Source organism: Neophocaena asiaeorientalis, unplaced genomic scaffold, assembly GCF_003031525.2.
Source record: "Neophocaena asiaeorientalis asiaeorientalis breed wild unplaced genomic scaffold, Neophocaena_asiaeorientalis_V1.1 scaffold204, whole genome shotgun sequence".
Taxonomy (NCBI): Eukaryota; Metazoa; Chordata; class Mammalia; order Artiodactyla; family Phocoenidae; genus Neophocaena; species Neophocaena asiaeorientalis.
The window spans coordinates 6,369,412-6,380,188 of record NW_020173922.1 but is presented as its reverse complement, the minus strand read 5'-3'; the positions used below and the strand labels follow the sequence as shown (position 1 = coordinate 6,380,188).

Sequence of the window (10,777 nt, the reverse complement as noted above, 5' to 3'; positions counted from 1 at the left end):
CTGAACAATGGGTTGTAGGGGGAAGACTGGAAGCAAGGAGGCCAGATATCAGACCAGGAGACTGATAATGGGGACTTGGACCAGGTTGGTGGTTCTAGAAATTGAGGGAAGTTGATCAATGGGAGATAGAACCTATAGGCCTTGCTGATGGATGGAAGGTGGGGGTAGGAGGAAGGGTACATAGACTCTGGCTTTCTGACTCTCCTAACTGGCTGGAGAATGGTTCCATTTAGTATGTTACCTGGGGGAGGTGACTGGGGAAGGATCAGGTAGAAGGAGCCGTTTGAAAGTTTGAGGTACCTATTTAGATGAAGTGGTGGTGTCAGGTGAGCTGTTGGAAATGTGAATCTGGAGTTTGGGCCACAGATATCTGCCTTTTCCAAGTCGGGGGTGTAGTGAGGAGGTGTGAGCCATGGATAGGTGAGGAGGATGAGGAAAGTGTGTGTGCAGATCCTCAGAAAGCAGTGCCAGGGCGGGGATAGGGGGTATGTCCTGGGGTGTAGAACCTTAAGGGCAGGCCCTAAAGCCGATAGGGGCAAGTCCCCACTCTCATCTCCCAGCTCTCATCTCCCAGCTCACGCCCACTCCATTGGCCCTGTCTTTTCCTCTGGTACTGGTTCCTTCCTGGCTCCAGGCGTCTTTCTCACCCTCACTCACGCAGGCTTTTCCAGTTCAGTGGGAATTAGGAAAAGGTCTGGGATCAGCCCTGTTTCTCTCATCACACGCATCTGCCTGCGCTCAGGCATCCAGTGATTCAGTTTCCCTGGTTACAGATTGAGTTCCTCACCATCCTTCACCCGTCGCGTCGGGATTGGAGGTCTGCATATGTAAATGAATGATTAGAAATAATTACGAGCTAAGTCAATAGCTCTCCACCAGAAATAGAACCGAGGCGTCTTGACACAGAAACCTGGGGTTCCCCCTACCGCCCAGCGGACGCGGCGTCCACAGGGCGGCACGGACCCTTTCCGGGGTATTCTCAGCAGTAACAGAGGTTTAGTTCCTGCCGCTCTTGGCGCTTCGCGGCCCAGCGAAGAGACTGATCAGCCGTGGGCGGGGCGAGGGCGGAGCTGGGCCAGATCCTGGGCGGGGCTTATCTGTGGGCGGGGCTTCCTCGAGTTCCGGAGTCGAGTTGCTGCCTGGGCCGGAGCGGAGATGCAGCCGCCGCCCCGAAAAGTGAGCTTGGCCTGGGGACGGGGATTCCAGGCGGGCTGGGGGAGTGATGCGGCCCAAAGGGGCACCAGACCTGCGGTGGGGGACGAAGAGTAGGAAGGGGTTCAAGGGCCAACCCAGAAGTAACCGAGGAAACAGCCCAGCTCCTCCCTGGCCCCGCCCCCTCACCGCTCCCTGCGCGGAGTGTTTTTCAGGTCCCTGCGCCAGGGGTCTTCATCTTCTTCTTACCCACACAGGTGAAGCCATCCCAGGAGGTGAAGCTTCGCTTCCTGGAGCAGCTGAACATCCTTCAGACCCGGCAGCAGAGAGAGGCGGACCTACTGGAGGATATCAGGTAGCCCTGACCCCCTCCACGTACCCCGACTTTCTCTGTCACACGCTCCGCCTCTTCTCCAACATACTACAGCTGTCGGGGTGGGCGGGGGTGAAGAGCTCTCCAACCTGCCCATTCGAGGCCGTCATCCTAGGCCAACCTCTCCAGATGCCGGATACGAATGATCCTTCCACGCACCCCAACACACATAAACACACAGGGACCCTCCCTCAAACCCCTTCACTCCACACCGCCCCCTCCACACCCACAATCAGACTTAGGACAGAATCCCCCCTCCCTCTTCCAGACCTGTTGGAAGGCTGGCACACGCTGTACTCAGCTGACCCCCATCAGTCCTCACCTCCAAGCACACAGATGGTTCTCCAGGGGTGGGGAGGATCCTGCTGAGGCTCTGAGCACTGAGGTGAGGTTGTCCTTTGCTGCGGCTGCCCGAGGTGATCTCAAGGACTCTCTCTTCAGTCTCAGGCCCTCCTGGTATAGTCACACTCCAGGCCTGGCTCCCCTCTCCCTCCTGCCCAGGCTAAGGAGAGGGTCGAGGGTGGGAGAAAAGGACCAAACAGTAAGACCACCCCATCCCCCTAATCTCCACAGATCCTACAGCAAGCAGAGGGCAGCCATTGAACGGGAGTATGGGCAGGTATGGGACTCCTTTCTCTGGACCTTCCCTTTTGTTCTAGCCTCCTTTACACTACCAGCAATGTGCCTCCACACGTACTCCTGTTCTGGTCAAGAGCAAATGCCTAGCACCAGGAAAATTTGTGTCAAATCCCTGCTGTGGTACTTTTTAGCTGTGTGACCTTGGACAAGTTACTTAACGTTTCTTGGCCTCAATTTCTTTCTCTGTAAAATGGGAATAATAATAACTGTACCTTCACGCAAGGTTGTTGTAAGGACAGAATAAGTTAATGCATGTAAAGCACTTAGCAAAGTGGGTGGCATTATTATACTCTGATTGTATGTTCTCCCAAGTGGGAAGAGTCTTTGAAAGGGAACTGGGTCTGTAATGACTTTCCCACCAGGCACTCCAGAAACTGGCTGGGCCATTTCTGAAGAGGGAAGGACACCGGAGTGGGGAGATGGACAGCAGGTGGGTCCCATGGTGGGGTGGCAGGGAGGCCAGGGAGCCAAGAAGGGATGAGGAGCTCAACCCCAGGAACCTATGAGGAGGGCACGTGGGCGGCAGGTAGAGCTGACACGGCAGCGGGATAGCAGCTGACCCAGCAAGGACACTGGATGGGGGCGGAGGGCATAAGTGATCCTTGTGGCCGAGCTAATGGGCTGATCGATTGATGGACTCCCAGACGAGGGGGATGGGAAAGCAGTCTGTCTCCCATGGTGTTGGGGTGGGGGGGCATCTCGTGAAGCTTTGGAGTGCTCCCCTCGTCAATGCAGACTTTCTCTGGGGAGAGGCAGGATGGTGTTTGGTGCCTGGCGCTGCCTGCTGGATGCCACCGTGGCTGGGGGCCAAGCCCGGCTCCAGGCATCTGACCGATACCGTGACCTGGCAGGAGGCACAGGGCGGAGCGCTAAGGAGCAGGTGCTTAGGAAGGTACGGCTCAGTGGATGGGGTGAAGGAAGGGCTGACTCAGGGATGGAGGTGATCTGGATCAGGACTTGTGTGTCCATGCCCCTAGGGAGCAGAGAACCTCCAGAGGGCGCAGGCCGAGGTGCTGCAGTCTGTCCGGGAGCTGAGCCGAAGTCGAAAGCTGTATGGGCAGCGTGAACGGGTGTGGGCCTTGGCACAGGAGAAGGCGGCTGATGTCCAGGCCAGGTGGGGTCATGGGGAGTTAGGAAGCCTGTGGCGTCGGGGGTGGAGCCAAGGTGCCATGGCTGGGCCTGACCTCCGCTCCTCTCCCTTGCCTGCACAGGCTTAACCGAAGTGACCATGGCCTCTTCCACACTCGGACCAGTCTCCAGAAACTCAGCACCAAGGTTCAGAGGATGTGGGCATGAGTCGGGGCAGGGAGAGGTGGGCAGATTAGTCTAGTGGTTTGGAACCCGGAGGCATAAGTCAGAGAGACTGGGATGAATCCAGGCTACCCTACTTCCTTGGTGCCTGACCTTGGTAAACTTGATCTCTCTGAGCCTCATTTTCTTCATCTATAAAATGGAAATAGTACCTTTGTTTTTCATTCCTTTAATATGCAGTTATTGAGGACTTCTATGTACTTGGCATTGTTTGAAACACTGGGGATATGATGGGGAACACTACCAGCAGAGCTCCTGCCTCCACAGCCTGGTTAGGGGAGACAGATAGTAAATAAACAAAGACTCAGAATAAATGAAAAGAAGGTGATATGATAAAGCATAACAGGGGAGTGTAATTTAGAGGGAAAGCCTCTCTGAGCAGGTGGCCTGAGTGTCAAGGAGGAGCCAGCCATGCAGAGATGTAGGGGAAGAACAGTCCAGGGAGAGGCAGTGGTGAGTGCAAAGGCTCTGAGGTGGGAATAACTTTGTAGGCTCGAGGAACTGAGAGAAGGCCAGTGTGGCTGGAGCACTGTGAGCAAGGGGACGAGCACTGTGGAAAGACTCAGAGAGGGTGCAGGGGCCAGCTCATGTTGGACCTGGTAGACCACGGTAAGGAGCAGTTGGGATTTTATCCTAAATGTATGCAGTTGCCACTAGAGGATTTTGAGCAGGAATTGTGAGTATGTAAAATTTTTAGTATGGTTTGCCAGTTATCTCAGTAATGTGAGAATCCATTCTGGATCTGGGTTGGCCGTGGAAGGACCCCAAGGGTCCAGGGCTCCCACTTGACACCTATGTTCCTCTCCTAGCTGTCTGTCCAGTCGGCCCAGTACTCAGAGCAGCTGAGAGCGGCCCGCAATGAGTACCTGCTCAACTTGGTGGCCACCAATGCCCACCTTGACCACTACTACCAGGAAGAACTGCCGGCCGTGCTCAAGGCCAGTCTCAGCCTAGATACCCCTGCGTCTCAGCAGGGAGGGCGTCGTCTCCCTGCTTCCCACCACCATCAGGCTGTGTGGGGCTGGGGACCTAGTCTGCTCAGAGTGGGCAGAAGATACATACCTGGGTTCTGCTTCTGCTTCTAGCTGGCTGCATGACATTGTACAGAACACTTACCCCTCTGAACCGCAGTTTCTTCCTCAGGACTAACCCCTGCTCTGCCTACTTTATAAGACTAATGGGGCTCAAGGGAGAGAATGAATGTGAAAATGCTTTTTAAACTGTTAAGTGCTGTGCACACGTGAGGGCCTATTATTAGAAGCATAAAAATGTCTTATTCCTTCTCAATTTCCCATACCTCATACCCATCACCCATTCAAACCTGGACAGAGAGCCTGCTTGGGGGAAGGGTGGTGTCAGCATCTTGGGGTTCTCTCCAGGCCCTGGTCAGCGAGCTGTTGGAACACCTGAGGGACCCGCTGACTTCACTGAGCCGCACGGAGCTGGAAGCTGCAGAGATGGCTCTGGAGCATGCCCACCGTGGGGGGCAAGCGACCTCCCAGGTAAGCTCCCCAGAGATCCTCTTTACCCTTCTCTCCCAGTACAGCGCCCCCTCCACCACTGCATGTCTGCCCCTTTCCTTCTCACCTTGTCCTCTCTCTACCAAGAAGGGCTGGGGACAGGCTTGGAGAGGGAGCCAGTGAGTGGCCAACTTTGATTTTTTCCAACTCCCAGGTAAGCTGGGAGCAGGATCTGGAGCTTTTTCTTCAGGAGCCCGGAGTATTCTCCCCCACCCCAGCTCAGCAGTTTCAGCCAGCAGGGAATGATCAGGTAAGACCTCTCTGCTAGATGCAGTCAGGCCACTTGGAAAGGGGACTGTGGTGTAGGCCTCTTCCCCATTATCCTTGTCCTGGTTTTAACTTAGGGACTATTAAACCATGGAGAGAGGGTTTCAGAGCCCCAGTTCACCTCCCTCCCACCAGGACACAAATGAACGCACTTCCTCCCACCCTTCTGTCCCTTCACTATCTTCTTGATTCTACCTCTGTCCCTCAACCTGGATCCCACTTCTGGGACTCTCTGTGTGTCCACATGAATGCACTCCTGTGTCCACAGTCATAGGTGTGTGCTCCCACCTATTTGTCCCTGACCCTGGAGGTCAGGAGACAGGGAAGAAAAAAAGGAGGGAACTGGAGGGAGGGGGAGCGGAGAAGGAGCAGCATCAGGGCATCCTCACAGCTCCCCGTTCATTCAGGTGTGTGTCCTGGAGCTGGAGCGGGGCGCGGGAGGTGTGGCCGGGGAGAGTGGCCTGGAGAAAGAAGTTCAACGCTGGACGAGCCGAGCTGCCCGAGACTACAAGATCCAGAACCATGGGCAGCGGGTGAGGTGGGGAGTGCAGGTGTCGGGGGTGGGCAAGAAGAGCTGAGAGATGGGGATCCCGGCGTCACTGGGGATGTCAGGGGGCTGCAGGCAGGAGGGGAGGGAAGGGTAATTTAAGCCGACAGTGTGGCACAGTAATTTAAGAGCGTAACCTTTGGGACTAGACTCACCTGGGCTCAAATCTTGCTCTGTTGCTTCCTAGTTATGTAACCCTGAGTAAGGGAGTGACTTAAGCTCTCTGGATCTCAGTTTCCTCATCATTAAAGTGGGGCTAATGATAGCACCCACATCACAGGGAAGATGAGATGACATAATGCATGTGAAACAACTAGGAAACTCCCGGGTTATTAGTAAGTTGTGCCCCATAGTATCTCCACCCACTCCTGTCCTCTGCGTCCCCAACCAGGTGCTGCAGCGGCTGGAGCAGAGGCGGCAGCAGGCTTCAGAGCGGGAGGCTCCAGGCATAGAACAGCGGCTGCAGGAAGTGAGGGAGAGCATCCGGCGGGCACAGGTGAGGCACAGCCCTGGGGTTAGAGCCACTGAGACCGCACCTCCTCCGGCAACACCCTCCTCCACTTCTTTATCTGATGGTGGGGAGACTGGAGGCAGGAGGTAGAGGGTGGACACATCTGGGTAGGAGGCTCCACTCACCTCCCAAGGGCAGGCCCAGCCACAGCCTTGACTGACCCCCTCTTCCCTGTGTCAGGTGAGCCAGGTGAAGGGGGCTGCCCGGCTGGCCCTGCTGCAGGGGGCTGGCCTGGATGTGCAGCACTGGCTGAAGCCAGCCATGACCCAGGCCCAGGATGAGGTAGAGCAGGAGCGACGGCTCAGCGAGGCCCGGCTGTCCCAGAGGGACCTCTCTCCCACGGTGAGCTCCCTCCACTCCCTCCCCATACACACCAGGAGGGTAAAGAGCCCCAGTGGAAAGCAGAGCTTATAAAGTGGGAATCACACTAGTAGCTAACTCAAAGGGTGGTTGTGAGGCTTAAATGAAATCACTTAAGTATGACTCTTCGCACAGTTTGTAACATAGAGAGCTCTCAATGAACTTTTATTATGGAGTATAGGATGGTGGTTATGAAAGGTCCCGAGAGCAGACTATAAGCAGTTTGAGTACCAGCCACTCCACTTACTAGCTGTGTGATCTTGGAAAGTGACTTAGCCTTTCTGAGCCTCAGTTTCCCGTTAAGTAAACTGAGGTGGATAGTTTCGCAAAATAGCACTGGGTTATTAAGAAGTTTAAACAAGACAACGTACGTAAGATACTTAGCGCTGTGCTTGGCACATATAAGCACTCAATACTGTAACTCTGTGATTATTGTTAGGGCTATCTTGCTCTGTGGTGGTTCTGCCTGTGACCCAGGGTGAACGGATGGGTGGTACTACCCTGGGGGAGGATCCACAATGTTAAGGGTAGGATGGGGTGGGAGGGAGGCGCAAGAGCGAGGGGATATGGGGATATATGTATACATGTAGCTGATTCACTTTGTCATACAGCAGAAACTAACACAACTTTGTAAAGCAATTATACTCCAATAAAGATGTTTAAAAAAAAAAAAAAGGTAGAATGGAGGAGTGAGAGATATAGTGGGTGGTGCTTGAGACTGGGCCTCACAACGATGCCTGTTCTCTGTCCCCCCAGGCTGAGGACGCTGAGCTGTCTGACTTTGAGGAATGTGAGGAGACGGGGGAGCTCTTTGAGGAGCCCGCCCCCCCAGCCCTGGCCACCAGGCCCCTCCCCTGCCCTGTCCATGTGGTGTTTGGCTATCAGGTATGAATGGAGGTGGGGACCTCAGACAGGCAGGGATGGAGAACAGCCAGTCCTGAATCCTTCTATGTGGGGCCCAGGCAGGACATGAGGACGAGCTGACCATCACAGAGGGCGAGTGGCTGGAGGTCATAGAGGAGGGAGATGCCGACGAATGGGTCAAGGTGGGTATGGACCCGGGGCTCTGCCCTTGGCAAGGGGGCAGTGGGAGGGACTTCTCTGTGGTCCGTAAAGACCCAGCCAGGCAAAGCTGGAAGCCTGAGTGGAGGAGGGCCAGGGCCATGGACTGCTGAGGCAAGCCTGCTTTCTGTTCACGTTGCTGGGTGAGCAGGCTCGGAACCAGCACGGTGAGGTAGGCTTTGTCCCTGAGCGGTATCTCAACTTCCCGGACCTCTCCTTCCCTGAGAGCAGCCATGACAGCGACAATCCTTCGGGGGCAGAGCCCACAGGTAAGAAAGGGAGAAGAGTTACTGAGTGGTTGTAGCCCCGGTCTGGGGGCACCGCTGCCCGCCTCTTCCCCTCACCATCTCTCCTGGGCTTCCGCAGCGTTCCTGGCCTGCGCCCTGTACAGCTACACGGGACAGAGTGCAGAGGAACTGAGCTTCCCCGAGGGGGCGCTTATCCGCCTGCTGCCCCGGACCCAGGATGGAGTGGATGATGGCTTCTGGAGGGGAGAATTTGGGGGCCATGTTGGGGTCTTCCCCTCCCTGCTGGTGGAGGAGCTGCTTGGCCCCCCAGGGCCATCTGAACTCTCAGACCCTGAACAGGTGAGGCTTCCTTTTCCCTGGGTCCCCAGGCACCAATGAGTTGACCCTCCCATGCCAGGGAGGTCCCATATTCGTCTTAATGTCCCCTCCCCCCCTATAGTGGCTTGGGATTCCCCATCTCCTTTGGCACAGAGAAAAGGGAAACCAAGGCAGTCTTCATTAGAGTTTGGTTGTCCTGCTTTAGAGCTGGATCTTAGTTCAGCTTCCTATTCTGTTACTTTAGGCAGTGATTAGACCTCTCTGAGCTTGTTTCTTCACATGCATGTAAAAGGGGGACAATAATGCCTCTTTCAGGAGGCTAACTATCCTGATTAGAGATAATGGAAGTAAAGTGCTTAGCACAGTGGCCCATAGGTGCTTTGATATATGGTACCTGTTGTTCTAGCAAGAAGAGCATAGGAGTAGGAGTCAGGAGTTCCAGCCAGGACCTTGTCACTAACTAGCTCTGTGATTTTGGATAGATGGATTAACCTGAGTCTCACCTCTGACATAGGAATCATCAAATCCTTACCTCATGGGGTGGTGGTGAGGACTGAATGAATTAGTGCATGCGAAGTGCTAGCAAAATGCCTGGGACATATTAAGTATCAATATATATTGGCTGTTGAAATGTGTATCACCTACAAGCCCCACCCAGATACAAGCATTTGGTCACTCTCTGAACTGGGGAGTGACGGGACAGGAACTGAAGATGGGATGGGAGGAAGAGCTGGTGAAACCTTCCCACATGCCGGGAATAACTCTCTGCCCCCTCATCCCCAGATCCTGCCATCCCCTTCCCCTCCCAGCTTCTCCCCTCCTGCACCCACCTCTGCCTTGGATGGGTCACCTGCACCTGTCCTGCCCGGTGGTGAGTAGAAGGAGCTGGGGCCCTGGGAGGGTAAGAGACAGGAAGGAGGAGGAAGTCTGGAGCTCCTGGGTTACACTCAGCCCCTCTGCCTGCCCTCAGGAACCTTCTCCATCAGGCTCTCTGATGCATGATGGTAGAAGAGCTTGGGCTTTGGAGCTGGGCCCACTGTTCAAACTCTGCTCTATGACGTCCTAGTGTGTGATTTAACATGTCTGGGCCTTTACAGAGTGAGGAGGAAGGTCCCTCCCTCACTGAGTTGTGAGAGTTAAAGGGTTGTGTCTATAGAGTGCCCAGCGTTGTGCTGGGCACATAGCAAGCATGCAATTAGTAGCTGTTTTCTCATTATTATTATTTTAAAAATTAGCCAGTTTCTCCCACAGTGTTTTCCCAATACACATCCTCTGCCCTTAGTGTTCTTGAATCCTGCAAACACCTGGTTTGCATCATTTTCCTCATCCGTCTTTTCTTTTTTTTTTCCTTGTTTTTGTTGTTACCTCATCCATCTTTCCTAAAACCATCTTTTCTAAAAGGTTCTTTCACTTTCTTCACTGCACCCCCCACCCACCGCGACCCTGGAACCCCGTGAGCGTTTTCTGCACCCCGCTTCTCCAGCACCCGTCATTCACTTTGAATGATTTAGTACTCAGTCATTCATTGTGTCTGTTAGTGTTTCATTATGCAGTTCCTGGCAGCCATTAGGGGTGGGGGCGGTGTGGATCCCTCCTGCCCCCGGGTACCTTTAGCAGGCCCGATTATACAGCAGGTGCTCAATAAGCGTTGAGGTTGGATGGATTGATGGATATTATGACCCAGGTTAGTGACTATTTGTTAATTCAACAAATATTTACCGAGTGCCACTGTCCTAAGTGCTGGAGATACAGAAGCGAACAAAACAAAGTCGTAAGACTGACTTGTGGTTCTTATTTCCAGACCAAGACCTGGACTGCCCTGGACCCCTGGATGTGATGGCGCCTCGACTCAGGCCGGTAAGGGCCCCGCCCTTGGAGGAGAGTGTTTGGAGAGGGGTCACTCCAACTTGTCCTGTTTTATCTGCAGGACAGAGGGAATGGACAGGGATATCCCCAAGGGAGGCATCTGGTGCACTGACTGTGTGTTCCCTACAGATGCGTCCACCGCCTCCCCCGCCAGCTAAAGCCCCGGATCCTGGCCACCCAGATCCTCTCACCTGAAGCCAGGGGGAATCACTTTCCCCCAGTGATGCTGCTGCCCCTATCTCCGTGCTATCAGAGACCACCCCTCCCCACGGTGATCCAGAGCGACACAGCCAAAAGCTGGAATCTCCCTGATTTCCGTTCTCACCTTCACGGGTAGAAATTTCTTCTCTCCCCATTTCTGGGGCTGGAACCCACTCCTTTTTTGCCATCATCCTCCAGCCATCTCTAAGGGCTGAAACTACTCCCTTTGTCTTCTGCTACCACCCCATCTCTAGGGTGGTGAAGTACCCTGAAATCTCTGGGACTGGAATTCATCCCCCAAAGTCTCGAGTGGCTCTGGCTTATTTGTGTCTCCACCCTGGTTCTGTGAATCACCCCACTCCAGATGCCAGAGCCACTGGGGATGGGGGCAGGCCTGTCAGA

General features: G+C 54.5%; 1 protein-coding gene across 5 annotated transcripts; it reads left to right on the top strand.

The window, feature by feature from the left end:
- Positions 1–1,107: 1,107 nt before the first annotated feature.
- FCHSD1 (FCH and double SH3 domains 1) lies at positions 1,108–10,445 on the top strand. 5 transcript variants are annotated; one of them, XM_024752353.1, is made up of 21 exons: positions 1,140–1,176; positions 1,410–1,507; positions 1,794–1,910; positions 2,099–2,144; positions 2,527–2,594; positions 2,921–3,056; positions 3,142–3,278; positions 3,376–3,439; positions 4,285–4,413; positions 4,855–4,977; positions 5,150–5,245; positions 5,670–5,795; positions 6,201–6,305; positions 6,501–6,662; positions 7,437–7,565; positions 7,643–7,726; positions 7,894–8,011; positions 8,109–8,329; positions 9,092–9,179; positions 10,110–10,165; positions 10,304–10,445. In XM_024752353.1, the coding sequence occupies exons 5-21, from the start codon at positions 2,584–2,586 to the stop codon at positions 10,367–10,369; spliced, it is 1,851 nt and encodes a 616-aa protein (XP_024608121.1). In that variant the 5' UTR covers positions 1,140–1,176; positions 1,410–1,507; positions 1,794–1,910; positions 2,099–2,144; positions 2,527–2,583; the 3' UTR covers positions 10,370–10,445. The 5 variants fall into 5 exon arrangements, with proteins under 5 accessions (XP_024608117.1, XP_024608116.1, XP_024608118.1 ...); XM_024752351.1 differs by having other exon boundaries at positions 2,900–3,056; XM_024752349.1 differs by lacking the exon at positions 1,794–1,910 and having other exon boundaries at positions 1,108–1,176.
- Positions 10,446–10,777: the final 332 nt, after the last annotated feature.

Excerpts from the sequence above, each read along its gene's own strand:
- FCHSD1 (XM_024752348.1), top strand. The coding sequence starts at position 1,156 with ATGCAGCCGCCGCCCCGAAAA. Across the intron at positions 7,727-7,893 it reads ATGCCGACGAATGGGTCAAG|GCTCGGAACCAGCACGGTGA; the intron begins GTGGGTATGGAC and ends CTGGGTGAGCAG. Across the intron at positions 8,012-8,108 it reads TTCGGGGGCAGAGCCCACAG|CGTTCCTGGCCTGCGCCCTG; the intron begins GTAAGAAAGGGA and ends GGGCTTCCGCAG.